This window comes from Diplotaxodon limnothrissa, linkage group LG1, assembly GCF_057381915.1.
Source record: "Diplotaxodon limnothrissa isolate DT_005_m linkage group LG1, D_limnothrissa_male_GT1.1, whole genome shotgun sequence".
Classification (NCBI taxonomy): Eukaryota; Metazoa; Chordata; class Actinopteri; order Cichliformes; family Cichlidae; genus Diplotaxodon; species Diplotaxodon limnothrissa.
In genome coordinates, this window is record NC_140596.1 from 15,026,757 (window position 1) to 15,042,709 (window position 15,953).

General features: G+C 39.3%; 1 protein-coding gene across 1 annotated transcript in view; it reads left to right on the forward strand.

Moving 5' to 3' along the window:
- The window catches only part of ush2a (Usher syndrome 2A (autosomal recessive, mild)), a 237,806-nt gene that overhangs the window by 47,757 nt on the left and 174,096 nt on the right, over positions 1–15,953 (forward strand). Inside the window, exons 12-22 of the mRNA XM_085369549.1 lie at positions 2,671–2,866; positions 3,903–4,033; positions 4,464–4,671; positions 7,445–7,728; positions 8,072–8,297; positions 8,454–8,591; positions 10,935–11,115; positions 14,213–14,376; positions 14,544–14,702; positions 14,804–15,032; positions 15,379–15,502. Coding sequence (XP_085225675.1) covers positions 2,671–2,866; positions 3,903–4,033; positions 4,464–4,671; positions 7,445–7,728; positions 8,072–8,297; positions 8,454–8,591; positions 10,935–11,115; positions 14,213–14,376; positions 14,544–14,702; positions 14,804–15,032; positions 15,379–15,502 — 2,040 coding nt within the window. The remainder of the gene's footprint in view (positions 1–2,670; positions 2,867–3,902; positions 4,034–4,463; positions 4,672–7,444; positions 7,729–8,071; positions 8,298–8,453; positions 8,592–10,934; positions 11,116–14,212; positions 14,377–14,543; positions 14,703–14,803; positions 15,033–15,378; positions 15,503–15,953) is intronic.

Consider the following 15,953-nt stretch of genomic DNA (forward strand, 5'->3'; position numbering starts at 1 on the left):
CACACTAGCCTACACACACACACACACACACACACACACACACACACACACACACACACACACACACACACACACACACACATACATACACACACATACATACATACACAAACATACACAGTTGCCTATGACAGGCCATCTAAATGTCCACACATCCATTAGAGTAGTCTCCTCACTCAGCAGGTTTTGTCCAAACATTCAAGAGTGAAAATAAGATGTTATCCTCTCCTTGGCTTCACAGTCCAAAACACACACATTCATTCATACTCACACACTCGCACCCCTTAGCTTAACTCTGTTTTTTCTTTTTGCATTAAGAATAAATGTTCTGTCATGAAACTGTTGAAAAAGAAAAACAGTGACATTAAAGAGTCACTGACAGAAATGCCAAACTCAAAAATTAGCTTAGTAAATAACTTTTTTCTGTTGTTTTGGGTTCACAGTGCAGCGACTATGTGCAGAAGATTAAAGCAAATAGAATTAAAGGAACTTAAACTCAGTTTTACTTATGTGCTGTTCTTTTTTTTGCTGTGAGTACTGTGTGCAGATGATGGAGCGCCATCAAAACCTTTTGTATGAGGAAGAGAATGAGCGTTTGCGCTCTTCTTTTAACTGCCAAACACCAGTCCCTCAACTAATTAGCAGGCAGGGAGAGAGAGAAGGTAACGCAATGTTGAATGAAAAGAAAAGAGAAGAAAGAAAAACTCCCCCTTTCATTTGGTATGGTAATATTTCCTGCTCACATACTCACTGTGGCTATGAGAACAAGCAGTTGGGGGACAGTAGAGACAGGGGGAAGGGAGAGAGGAATCGGAGAGGTGGGAAGCAGGGAGAGATGTACAGAGTGATTTGTTTTTCAGATAGAGGGGAAATGAAGGAAGGAAGTGTGGGAAGATAGAGGAGACACAGAGCTAGAGGAGGCAAAAAGAGGAATGAAAGAGTGATAGAAGAGTGGAAAACTCCCGCTCTTGGACTTATCCCCAGCGGATAAGACGAAGAGTGAGATGTAGTGAGGTTTTTCTATTTGGAGTGCAGAAAGAAAAGTACCTTTGATATGTGAAACGGTTTGCTGATAGACCGGCAGAAAAGCACAGACAGATGGGCAGAAAGAGGAAAAAAAAGCATGGACAGACGTACAGGAGGGAACTTATTGTAGGTAAGACATCAGATAGACCTCAGGCCAAACAGCATGGCAGACAGATGAGCAGGCAGAGTGACAGAACAAACAGGAACATGCAAACAGCTCAGTGCTCCTGTGGAATTATGTGTCCCAAGACGTGCCCCTGCCTGTGTGTAGTTGTGTCTCTGTGTGTGTCTTTGTAGACTTGTTTCTTTTTGTCTCTTGTTGTTTCTGTGTTGATGCTTGAATGCATACATCGCATTTCAAGAGAATTTTCTTGCTGTTTCACTAAGTTGTGCCAATAATCAGCCAATCAAGCAGTCAGCAGTCCTCTTGATGCTGACTGCAAACATTTATTTGTTTTAATTGTTAGATGTAATCTAAAAATTTAATGACTAAATATAAAAATACCAAACTGCAAGGGTGCAGACCACAGCAGAACTACAAAGCACTTTTTTGATAAGTGGATCCTTGTGCGGACCTTGTGCATGTTGTAATTATGCTGGCATTAATTTTATTCATGTATCCATTGCTTTTTGTTTTTTGTCTCCTTTTGTGCCCCACATTGTCCCCTGCTTATGGATTATTTCTGGCCTTTGCTTCCTCTTCTGTTTCCATCAGTTTTTCGGTTCCTTTTTACTTGTACTCCGTTCTCTCGCATGCAGCACGAAATAGGAACCTCTTTCCCCATTTTGATCTACTCTCTCCCCCTCCCTCTCGCTTCCCCTGGCTTCCCTCCTCCTCTGTGTGTCATACATAATAGGACCAGTGCAGGTCTGCATGTGTCACACATGGGAGGAACTCCTGTGTTTTTTAATACATTTTTAATCCCACCATTTGAAGCCCCCCTTGTCCACTATAATTTGTACTGACTGCTGAACAAAATCAAAGGGCTTGTACTTGCTGCTTCTCGCCTCTGCTGCACTCTGCTACAAAAAAATGCATATTTTATCACACACACACACACACACACACACATACAACCACACACACCTTGGTATGTTTATTTTGACATGAAAGTGGGACTCTGAGAGAGCGCTGACAGTTACAAGTCATTCCTCATTAGTAGCAGTGATTTCCCTATGCTCTCTGCGTGTGTGTGTGTGGTTGAATGTAGTGTTTTTATTTCTAATATAGCAGAGAATACATCAGTATTATGTGCCATTATGTGTATTATTCTTCTCTCGTTAGATTAAAAATTTCAGTGGGCCTTCGATTTTACAGTTTTTTTACATTTTCTCCACTTGCTCATTTATTTCTCCAGTTTTTACCATCCTGATATCACTCTTTGTTTTATAAAAGCAAACATTTCTTTTCTGGGATGATTTTTCTGTACAGTTTTGTTTTGTTTTAGTTTGTTTTATGTATTTTGTATTTTCACGCTATGACAGCTGTGTAGGTTTTAAGTTTCTGTTAATAAATAATTTTTTTACATGGGTATGATATTAAATGTATTATATTACTTATATGTACAGTTTAAAGTATGTCACCGTACACAAATAAAAAATGTACATCCATATATATTTACGCAATGTAATTGTTTTTCACAGTGCGAAAGCTGTGCACCACTCTACAATGACAAGCCATTCAGGTCAGGTGATCAGCTCCAACCTATGAACTGCCGACCTTGTCAGTGTCACAGCCACGCCCTCTCCTGTCATTATGATGCCTTAGCTGATGACCATCCAGATGAGCATTATCGAGGAGGAGGAGGTGTCTGCGACAACTGCATGCACAACACCACAGGTACAGATTTAGCAAAGGCAAATTATATGCTATATGGCTAATGCAGAGGCCTAGGTTTGAATCCACCCCAATGCTGTTTGGTGCATGTCTACCACAGGTCTTTCTCCCAGTCTTCTCTCCAATATAAACGAATCAATGAAACATTTACAAATGCAGATATTGAAAACCCAGTTAATTTTACCAAAAGATGAGATAAGACACTATGAGTGTTGTGAAGGGCCACTGCAATAAGTTGAACTCAGTTCTTCTCAATATTTATCTCTTTACATCTCTTTATAAGATTATTGGTGTGGTCCTCCACGAGTCCCAGTTTCTAACGTGGCCCCTTGGGAAAATGACTTTCCCATGCCCATAGTAGATTTAAAAAGTGAGGAAAAGATTGTAGAAACACCCTTCAAGTGCATTATGTTGATGTTGTTTAATTACATAGCCTAATCTGAGCAGAGCTAAGGCGAGTGTAAATGAGTAACCCACAATTTGTTGTAACAGTAAAACAATCTAACTCTCGTGTCTTTTGTTACATTAGAGTTGTATAATCAGATGATTCCAGTGATAACCTAAAGCATACTCTGCTTTATTCTCTTGAAAAATAAATAAATAATAAATAAAAGGAAATTAATGTTGTATTCAATACCTAAAACTATTGATTAATACTGAGAAGTCATCTGGAATTTGTTTACTGAGGTCATTTCACTGTGTTTTCTTCATGTCGATGCATTTTACTAATTTGCATGGGCTGTCTTAAATTCCACTTTGTTTTTGTCCTTATAGATACTAATAAACGTAAAGACACTGGTAAATTTAATCGTTCTTATCCCTTTTGGTTCGGACTTATAGCCTCAAATCCCTCCTATGTGTAAATTCAATCATGCAGTAGTTATATTTTTTCGTCAGGCTAAAAAGCATCTTACCATTTAAACAATTATGGTTAAACTGGACATTTTCAGCAGAGGTATCTCTTTTGTGCTCTGTGTGATTTCTATCTATTGACTTTTTTTCACCCTTTATCGCCTTGTTTCTCCATGTTTCCTATCAGGTAAGAACTGTGAGCAGTGTATAAGTGGGTTTTTCAGGCTCGAGGACTGTGATCCCACTTCAGTTGATGTGTGCCAGCCTTGTGACTGTTACACTGCTGGAACGGTCAACGGCAGAATGGACTGTGTGCAGGTAGACACCATTACATTCAATATAGAACGATCTTAATAATCAATACAGGATGTGTATATTAAGACTATTGTAATTATAAATACACTCTTTGAAGTAGTAATTTTACAATAAACATTGCAACACCTATTATGATTGCTGTTAAGGAAATAGCATGCTATTGGTGATACCTTTTAAGCGTCAGCAAATACAACGCAATGGACAAATTCACTTCAACCATGATCCGTCTGTGCAAAGTGAAGAGATATGGTTCTTTGACTCTGTTTTGAAATGCGTAACTTTCACGTTTATAATCTCAGAATACTTACATTTTATTATTTTATATTCACATTTTTATTAGAAAAATTAGAAAAGAAGAAGAAAGTAAAATACCGCTTTACCACGTTAATCTATGATTAAAATCTTTCCCTCTTTCTCCGTTTGTCACTTTCAGATAGGAGGTCAGTGTCACTGTAAAGCTGCAGTAACAGGCCGTCAGTGTGCAGACTGTTTGCCTGGTTGGTTTGGTCTCACAGCCTCAAATCCAAATGGTTGCAGTTCCTGTAACTGCAATGGCATGGGTGTCATGAGAACCTCTACAGGGGCAGTTTCCAGCTGCAACCGTTACACAGGACAGTGCCATTGTAAACCCCATGTCACAGGTAAAAAGATCTCAAACCACTGAAGAAAGCTTAGTTTTTACAGGTGTAAATGGTGAAGGTCTTGTTTTTGAAAGAAATCAAAATCTTGCGTTTAAAGTTGTTTGTGTGTGCATCTGTCAAAGGAGACTGTTGGAGCTGCTTCTTTCAACAGCACTCTTTATATGTAGGTGTAAAACATGAGTTTTTTAGGCATCTTCCTAGATTCCTAGATCCTTTTCCTGAAAGTCAAGCATTGAAGTTGAATGTTGAGTTAAGATAATACGCTGAAAAGGGTAAGATCAGCTATCGTTTGACCTTGGTATGTTAACACAACAGCAAATCACATCGGCTAAAAAAAAAAATTTTTTTTCACAAAATCTCCTTAATAACTTTTTGTTAATAACTTTTTGAGTTTTTGTTATTCCAATGGTTATTTAATTGTCCAGTAGCAGCGTACATAGGAGTGCTCATTGAGGTGTACGCAAAAGCAAAAAAAGTGGGGATACTGGGTCCAGATGAAAAACATGCACACTGATGAACACACACACACACACACTCATATCCCAAACTGTTGTGGCAGCCAAAATAAACAGGCTTTTCTGCTGGCGGTGCTTCCAGCCGTCGTGCTTCTCTTTGTGATAAATGGTTTCACTCTCTCCCCTGTGTGTCTTTGAAGACCAGGCTCATATGAAATGCAAAACCGGCCAACGCTCCTCAACTCAACGCATCGTGGTTATTGCTAAGCCTTGCTATCAAGGGTCCACATTGCGTGTGTGAGTGCGGGCATGTGTATAAGTGTGTGTTTGTTTGTGTTTATGTGTATGTTTAAAAAAAAAATGTATGAATGTGTTCATGCACTTTTGTCTTTGCTTAGCTATGTATTGTAAATTGTAAGAGTTTCTTTGTGTGTGTGTGTGTGTGTGTGTGTGTGTGTGTGTGTGTGTGTGTGTGTGTGTGTGTGTGTGTGTGTGTGTGTGTGTGTGTGTACACACGCAACCCATCAAGGACTAAGCTGGTATTTAAATCTCTAATTCAATGCCAAGTTGATTAAAACAAACTGCTGCAGCCCCTTGTATTTTTCACACTCCTTCTTACAAGACCCATTTAGGTTTTTTTTCTGTCCTTGTTTGTTTGGTTGCTCCCACAGGTATTTTTCAGAAATGAGATTTGATTATGGCAATTTATTATCGCCAAGCTGATACTTTGAGTAGAGCAATGGCAGGCAAGCTTCAGAAGGACGGAATTGAAATGTGTGCACGGAGACTCAGATACACACATGCAGAAACACATGCACACTCATAACAAGGTGCCAGAGTGCAGTGTGTACATAATAGTGTTTGAAATGGTGATGCATGAGCCTGTTAACCAGCTGGCTACTGATAAAAGGGCTGGCCATGTCCCGAACAACACACACACACATATGCACACGTGGACACCTCAGAACAAAATTACATCCTTTCTGTTCTGATCTAATATCTTCTAACACAGGCTGTTCTCTAATGTTCTCACTTTTCGGTCCCTTTTATTGATCTCTTTTTGCCCCCCTTTTTTCTGTTTGTTTATCAAAAGTCTAATTGCGAAAATATGATTCGTAAATGGTGAGTTGGTCAGGTCACTGCTCTAAAAGAGAACACTTTGTAAGTGATGTTTTTGTTGTAAGTGTATGATTCGTTATAAATTATATCATTTTTGGGGGGAAATCTACCTTGAGTACAATATATCAAATCATTGTTAGGTTTCTAACCATCAGTCTGCCAGCCTGCATATTTACCTGCTAATACACTCAGTTGGACATTTGTACTCTACACACACTGACACATATCTTCATTTCACTACTGTAAAATATGATATATGGAGAGAGATATATTCATATCTATAAAATCATTAAAATGGGCAGACCAGGGGAAATGCCAAGTGTCTACCCCACACAGAATAGGCCCCACACACGCACACACATTAACACAGATGTACAGGTATGTTATTATTAATGTGTGTGTGCGCACACACTTTCATACCCACCCACATATGAACACCCGCTCCCTTATAAACGGCTATGGTGACTGCTTTGCCCCCGAGCATCCATTTAGGGACAGATTGCCTGTCATGGAATACGTATGGCGTATTCAAATAAGCCCTGCATGCACACACTGCATAGTTTAACTAGTCGTATAGCCTAAGATTGTTTTTTCTATAAAAACATGCAAATGTATGGACTTTGTGTTTACTAGTATTTGTAATTATTATATGCAGTAATAAACTGCAAAAGAGTGAAAGGAGTAATATTTAATAATGGTGTAATGAAATGCTGACCTAATCAAGTTGAAAGTTAATTAAGACTAATAACTAAACTGAAATGTTAATTTTGCATATGTTACTCTATAGCTCTTTTTGGCCTTTAAAGATAACTCAACTTTTCCTGTTTTACAAAAGATCATATTTTTAAAATTATTTTTCATATCCATCCTTCCATTTCCTATTTTTCCCCCCTTCATTCTTTTCTTGTAGTTGCTTAATTTATTTATTTTCTGCTCAGTAAAATTAAGTGTTTGGCCTTAGGTAAGTGATCCATCATATGTAGAGGGCCTGGCCCTAATGATGGCAGTTTTATACACTCACCCACCATTTCTCTTGCTCTCTCTCGCTTAGACAGACACATACACTTACTCTCTCATACAAAGGTCTGCAAACAGAGGAGTGCTAACTGCTAGTTGGTGAACAAGCGATCATCAATTTGTTTTCTTGTTTCCCATTTTTCTTTCTTAATCTCCCTTTCTCACTCCTGTTTTCATCGCAGGCCTTTCATGTGACCGCTGTGAGTTTGGTTATTGGAACCTTTCCCACCCAGACGGCTGCATGCCATGTGACTGTGACCCTCTGGGTTCCCTCAGTCCATTCTGTGAACCTGAGGGGGGCCAGTGTGAGTGCAAACCTGGCGTCGGTGGCCTGCGATGTGACTCATGCGGTAGAGGCCTGTTTGGTTTGAACCTGGAAGGATCTTGTGCCCCCTGCGACTGCTCACAGGAGGGGACAGTACCCGGGACAGACTGTGATCCTTACACAGGGCAGTGTGTGTGTAAGGCATGTATGACATTTTTACAATGTTTTAGACACTGACTTCCATAAAAATGGAAATAAAGCACAAATTGGAGTTAAAATTCAGTATTTTCTGTTGTAAAATGTTCTGCTTTGATCTTCTGATTATTAATATAATACTAATATAGATTAAATGATAGAAGCACAAAAAGGAAAATAATGCATTATTGCTAGTGTGTGTGTGTGTGTGTGTGTGTGTGTGTGTGGTCAGACAGACCGGTTTAATCCTTGGCTCCTGGCAAATTTTTTGTCCAATCCTGATACTTTAAGTTACAAGTTTAGTATGAAATCTTTTCTTTCCACATTTGTTCCATCTTTCTTTCTTCAGGAACATGTTGAAGGCCGTCGCTGTGATTCTTGCCGTCATAATTTTCACACCCTGGAGCAGCGAAACTCTCTGGGCTGTCTGCCGTGTGTGTGTGACATCAGTGGAACGGTTTCAGGGGGTGTGTGTGATATGCAGACCGGACAGTGCCCATGCAAGGAGGGAGTAGAGGGAGTGCAGTGCACCAACTGTGCTCACAACTACTATAACCAGACTTTAGACGTTGAGAGTAAGAGAACCCCAAACTGCAACTTAAATCCATGATTAGTTACACATTTATTTTTCACTCAATAATAAAACACTCAAATGAAACAAAATTGTTAACAAATTATTTAAAAAGTGCAAATTCATTCAGCCCTACTGATTTTGTTTTGTGTCCTATTAGAGGGCTTGTCCCACGGCTGTGTACCCTGTATGTGTCACCCTAAAGGAACAGTCAGCGGGTCAGTCTGCGACAGTGCCACAGGTCAATGTGTTTGTATCCCAACACGCTATGGAAAGGACTGCAGTAGCTGCCGACCTGGTGAGTTCAAAAGAAGGGATGAAAAAATGATAAGAAACTTTCACAAATAACTGTAGCATAAAAGTTCACCAATAAAATGACTCTGAATTTTGAAAAGGGGGGATGGGTGTTTCCGGTCTAAAGCTTTTGCGTTTTTCAGCCACTCTCTGCCAGGAATCAACCATAAGCATCACAGCGAATAAAATGAAGGAAAAAGCATCCTTCAGTTGTGCACCTGTTTGGGTTAGTGTTGCAGGACAAGAGGTTGCAGTTTACGTATAGTGTCAGTGAAGAAGAAGAGCCTTCATATCATTTTACAATGACAAGTTGGGAATTGATGTGTTGATTAAAATGTGTAAAAATAATGAATAAATAGATAATAAAGTAGACATAAAGATAGAAGCTGTCACATTCTTTGTGGGTATAAGGAAACAGATGTATAATTGTGCTATAATGTCTGATCATGCTGATATTTCAATGCATTTCCGCTTCCATTCCTGCAAGCTGACTGTTTTAATTTCCTTAACTGCCAACTCATGGCAGCCATTCAGTATTTCTTGCCCAAGTGGCTAAATAGAATATCTAATTTGTTTATCATCTGGCCGGCCTTGAGAAAAATAAACTGAATTGATTTGTGATTTGGAACCTTAGTGCTTAATGCAACCTCAGACACAGTTATTGGTTTTGTGTTAAATATTATTACAAATAAATGACAAACGGTGACTCAGTTTAGTTATTAGCAGTGGCACCAAGTGGTTATTTCAAAATGATAGCAGTTGTGCTCAAAATCAATGAAATTTTGATGTCATTAGTGTAGTTCTGAAAAAAAATGAATCACAGTTGACATTGTTTGGCATATGCAACAGACAATTGTGCTCTTACAGGGTTTCTACCATTGTCTGTTTCTGTTTCTCACCGGAGTATCTCTCTATCAAAAAACTTTTGGGAAACAAATAAAAGGCGATAAAGGTCTGGATTAATTATTTTCGATGCAATATAACATGAATGCTTGAAGTTAAATCTTCCAATAGCAGATCCTGGTCTTAGAATGACAAATGTTGATGATGTTTTATAAAACATCAAGCATTATCATGTGGATTTTCAAAAAAGTAAAAAGAAAATTAAGCAAAGAATAAAGAAGCTAAATATTTTTTTACATTTCTGTTTACATTACATTTGTGGCAGCAGTAGCTGAATAGCTGATCAATAGCTGAGTCCATGGACTATTATACCACCTAGGGACCGACTGGGGTTCCAGCACAGGAGCTGTTAAGGCAATCATCATGAGGAATATGAAATGTTTGAAAAATAATATCAACAGGGATGCGTTCAATTACACCGCCAATAGGACAAATCCAGAAAATCTTTGCCATCTCATACCACAATAACTGCATTCATTTTAGATTTAACCTCTACATTGTATCATATTTCAACCCAATATTCAATTCAATTCAATTTTATTTATACAGCACAAAAATCACAACAACAGTCACCTCAAGGTGCTTTATATTTTAAGGTAGACCCTACAATAATACATACTGAAAGAAAACTAACAATCATATGACGCCTTATGAGCAAGCACTTTGGTAACTGTGGGAAGGAAAAACTCCCTTTTAACAGGAGGAAACCTCCGGCAGAACCAGGCTCAGGGAGGGGCGGGGCCATCTTCAACGACAGGTTGGGAAGAGAGAAGGAAGACGGGATAAAAGGCATGCTGTGGAGCCAGAGATTAATAACAAGTATGATTCAATGCAGAGAGGTCTATTAACACATAGTAAGTGAGAAAGGTGACTGAAGAAGAAATACTCAGTGAATCATGGGAATCCCCCAGCAGCCTACACCTATTGCAACATAACTAAGGGAGGATTCAGGGTCATCTGATCCAGCTCTAACTATATGCTTTAGCAAAAATGAAAGTTTTAAGCCTGATCTTAAAAGTAGAGAGAACTGGAAGCTGGTTCCATTGAAGAGGGGCCTGAAAACTTAAGGCTCTGCCTTTTAAATATTCTAGGAACAACAGGTAAGCCTGCACAGATATCACAGGAAAGCATGTAATAGACACACTGGTCCACTGCATGTATTTCGCGCTTTGTTCCACTTTGTTGTGTTTAAATACGTTTCCTTTTTTAGTATAATTTTTTTACCTTTATCTATTTTGGTCTTTTAGTTATTGTATCAATGAGTTATATCTTGACTGCTGTAAGTCTCAACAAACTTTTAGGATAAATGAAGTTTCTTATTCTCAGTTTTGTTTATTATTCTTATTAAGGAAATGACCCTTGAGCTGTCAGACTCATATCAAAAGACTGCAGTGTATAATTAATTGCATGCTCATTACTTTATGTTATACTTATCTTTTCGCAGGCTACTACTTTTCTCCGGATCAGGATACATGTTTGGAATGTGACTGCCACCCCATTGGAGCTTTGCATCGCAGTTGTGAAAGCCAGACTGGACAGTGTGTGTGTGCCCATCCCTCAGTGGGAGGCCGACGTTGTGACCAGTGTCGTGAGATGTTTTTTGGATTCAACCCTGGTCTGGGCACGTAAGTATAAGTTTGTTTCTATTAATTGCACCACTTGTATAAACACACACATCTCATGCACAAATTCAAACACAACAGCAGATGCAGTGTCTGTGAAGACAGTTTACAGATTGCTAGGCAGACATATGACTTACATGAGTTAAGAGCTGCTTTGACCTTTACCGCTCATGTCTCTACCTGCGGGCTGTCTTGCACGCACTCACACACACACACACACACACACACACACACACACACACACACACACACACACACACACACCTCAAACACTTATACACAAATGTTACTTTACACTTAACCTCCATGTGATGGTGGTACGCACATGCACATCCGGTCCTCTCGACAGGGTGTCACAGCAGATAGATGGTGCGCAAACTGTTTGACTAGTGATCCAGTATGTATGTGTTTGTGTGTGTGTTAGCTGACCTTGCCTGATTGCTGTATTCTCCAGTGTTAAAACATTAAAGGATGAGATCAGGCTGTGGCTGAGATCTCCTCACAGTAGAGAGGGATCGGACGATGGAGGGAGGAAAAGCAACAGTAATAGAGTTTACTTTGCAAGGACACTTGAAAAGAAAATCACATGGAAGAAAAGACTTGACTAATAAAACATAAGAGAGAAAAGCAGGGTTGGTGATGTGAGTTGAGTGGGTAATATCAGCGATGCGAAAAGAAAATCAGAGATGCTCAGACAGATTTTGCAAACGGCATTAATGAACAAAATCCAGAATTATCATTTAAACTGGTGTTGTTTGGTTGCTGGTTGTTTGTTTTTTTTCCGTATCACACTTGTAGAGAAAAAAAAGACTAGCCAAGTCATGAGTTATTACTCGTTAATCTTCTGCTGGTCTCTCCACTTGATAAATATCAAGTAACACATGTATTTTTACATGTGTTTAAATATGGATGCTCTTAAGCAAGACTTCTTGGATTTTTTTTTTTTTTTTTGAAGTAGTCTTCAGAAATAGTTCCCCTTGATTCTTAAAGAACAATCCAAAACTCTTGTTTAGATGTTCACTACCTTTTGTTCCATTCTCTGTCAGGATTATGGCACACTACTTGAATAATGTTGATTCCAGCTGTTGAGTAAGTCCAGGCTCAGGGGAGGCAAAAGGATCATCATCATGCTCAAAAATGAATCCACGTGGTTTCAGAATCTGACCGTATTTTTTTGTGTTTGTAATTCCATCCACTTTATTAATATCCACAACACCCCAGACTGAAATGTAGCTCCACAGCATCACAGAGCTTCCACTGTGTTTCACAGATGGCTGCAGACACTCACTGTTGTACCTCTTTCCTAATTTAAGGCAGTTACACGGGGTTGCAAAAAACCCAAAACAAAAAACGAAATTCAGAATTTCCAGGGTCTGAACTTGCCGTGTAACCTGTATGCACAACTTTTTTGCTGAAAATTGGTCCCTGAAAAACTGTGGAAAAAAATGGAATTGGCGTTATAACGTTAAATATAACTTATAACTTATTATTGATTCATAGGTCAGTATATAGTGGCTTAACAAACTGCAAAACATTCTACTGAAACAATCCAGAGGAAAATCTCCAGAAAGTTTGCAAACCTATTGCTGAAAAGCACTAGAAAAAAATTTAAATGGTCAAAAAAATCAGGCCCCTTTAAAAAAATGACAAAAAAATTAGGTATAGCTCAAGGTTTTTGCAAAGTACTATATGTAAATGCAGAATCTCATGGTGATGCGAAGATATTTGGTACCATAAATTTTTTTGGTACTGCCTATGTACCTGTCTCATGTTTGAGACTGGTTGCATAAAAGTAAACAAATGTCTCAATGACATTGTGCATGTTGCTGGAACATTTTCTCAAAAATTAAATAAATTGTACTTCTTTTTGCTATTCTGTTATTTATTTTTTACACAAACACCTTACTGTGTTAAAAATCTGGTTGAATGATATATGTTATATGCCGGTACTCTTAAATACTCTCTCTCTCAGTAACGCACACATCCGGTACTTTGAAGGCTGATGAAAAAAGAAAGACTGGGTGTGATGTTGGTGTTTTCTTTCTCCTTGGGAATGGAGTGAAGGTCGAGTCACTATGGCATTTGTATGTGTGTGTATTTGTGCCTCCGTGTGTGTTTGTGGGAGCACCAGTTGACAGGACAAATTTGCGGCTCGTTATGAAGCTGTGGCTTTTCACACGGCAATAAAGAAGGTGTAGTGTTGTGTGTGCGTGCGTGCGTGCGTGCGTGCATGCGTGTGTGTGTAGTTTTGGGGGGGGGGGTCGACAGAGGGAGAGCAACTGAGAACATATGAGTACAATATGCTGTAGAATTAAAAAAAAAGCACACATGGATAATGTCTGTATGTGTGTGACAGTAACATGGTTTGTACAGTTTTACTCTGCTGGAGCGCTGTGCATGTGTGTGTGCATAAAATCCTCCTGCAAGCAGACTATTGTAAGTGTGTGTGTGTGTGTGTGTGTGTGTGTGTGTGTGTGTGTGTGTGTGTGCACGCGCGCGCACGGTCTGAGGTGTGAGGTAGCTGGCCGGATGATCACCCACTTCCCATCCCCTGTGAGGGTAACACCACACTGCTGACCCAGACACATGCACCGCCAGACACACACACACACATATAGTCACAAGCGCTCACACTTCGACAACTTGAGGAGAAATGCAGCTTTTTTGGCAAAGTTAGCTTCACAGCTACTATATAAGGTGGTGGGTGGGCTAGATGGCAGTGAGAGTCTCGCTCACAGTGTTAGGGAAAAGATCCACCACCTTTCATTCTCACACATGCCCAGTTGTCTTTGAGCAAACTTTTGCAGCTAGATTTAACAATGCACTTTGCTTTCTTTTGTACCCCACCCCAATACAGAAACACACCCGGTCAATAGTATTAACAAAATTACATTTTTTTTCCTACTGTGCAGTTATCAAACTACAGAGTGTGAATTTTATTATGTCACTTAAAATCATTTTAATGATCAAGAGGTTTTTTATGCCAGTGGTTATGTTGTGTATTGATTTTTTTTGTCTTTGCATGTTACTGTGAACCATATCTTTTTAGTTATAAAAGAAAGTGAGATTTCTTTGTTTTTCTTCTCTTTTTAATAAACAGATGCCATCCTTGTGCATGTGATCCAGTGGGGAGCATCAATGGTTCGTGCCATCCGGACACAGGGATCTGTGCATGTAAGCTGTTGGTAACTGGAGATAAATGTGATTTATGTCAACTTGGGGCAAGTCATTTCGATCCTGGGAACCACTTTGGCTGCACTAAAGGTCTGTTTTACGTGTTAATAAACACACACATCAGAGCACCAACATGCCAGTAATCAGCCAGTAATCCTCAGTACATCAGTGTGAAAGTTAACATAGTACTTTTTCTAAGTTTTAATTTGTATTTTGTGTGTTTATTTATATACTTGTTTTTGTCTCTTTCTGGGCAGCACCCTCCCAGCAGCCTGCACCAGTAGGTGATGCACTCAGTTACTCATCTATTCGTCTTTCTTGGCATCCACCGGACTCCCCAAACTCTCACATACTCAACTACACACTCATTAGGGATGGACAGTCAGTGCATACTGTCCAAAGTCGCTATCCTTTTAGTATGTATCGACACAGCGTATCACACACATGTAAATATTCTCTGGTCTTTCTCCTCCCTAAATTAATTTCCTACCTATTCCTTTGTTCTTTCCATTTTAAGGCCCTGAATCTTTTGAAGACATTAGTCTGTCTCCCTTCACCAACTACTCTTACTGGCTTCTAACAGCTAATGTAGCTGGTGCGACAACAAGTGCATCAGCTTCATATCGAACTTTAGGTGCACCACCTGAAGCAGACCAGCTCCATTTAAATCTTGTGGGAAGACCAGGTCCAACTAGTGCTAGCTTTAACTGGAGCACACCACGAAATGATACAGGCCCAGTGGAGAGGTAAGTAAAAAGGGGAAAAGAGGGAGGTGTGGTTAAAGACTTAGAGGCATACCGCTTAGGATGGAAAAGAAACATATGAGTCTTTAAATGCACAAACCATTTTCAGCTGTCACAAATGTGGTAGGAGAAACTGGGATGTGATTTGCACCAGCAGCCTGCTTCCATAGCTTTAAATCACTGTCTTTATTTTGAACCAGTGACCGTACAGTTTACGTGGTATGCATCTTATCCTGTAGGCCTCTGTGATGTTCCAGCACTAGTTTTAACTGAAAGATGTTGAGTGATTGTGAGCAATGAAGAAATACAGACAAAAAGAAATACTTATTACTGTTGTTGTCACACATAGGTTTGTGTTATCCTCCATGGAGTCATCCAGTGAAGCAGAGCCTGCCATTCACTACACAGGCTTATCTACAGAAGCTGTGTCAAGTGGTTTAAAGCCCTTCACCCAATATACTGTAATACTAGAGGTAGGTATGACAAATGTCCACTGTTTATGGCACAACTGAGTACAAAGATATGTATTAATCAGCGACAATGTTACAACCACCTGACTAATGTGGTGTAGGTCCTCCTCATGTTCCCAAAAAAGGTCTAAACTGTGATGCAATCCCATATGTCCCATTGTATCAGGCAACTGGTCCTGTAACTTTGGAGTTGAGGCACCCAATGATTAGACTCCTTGAACTCTTTGTCTTGTCCTATTTTATTACCCTGCTGTAAAAAACAATCAGAAAACAACATTTCCAAGAAGGGGTATTCATAGAATCCAGTCATTAGGGATTGGTTTTACAAAACCTTTGAAAACTTTTCAATTCAATTCAGTTTTATTTAAATAGTGCCAAATCACAACAACAGTTGTCTCAAGGCACTTTACATTGTAATGTAAAGACCGTACAATAATACAAAGAAAACAGAGAA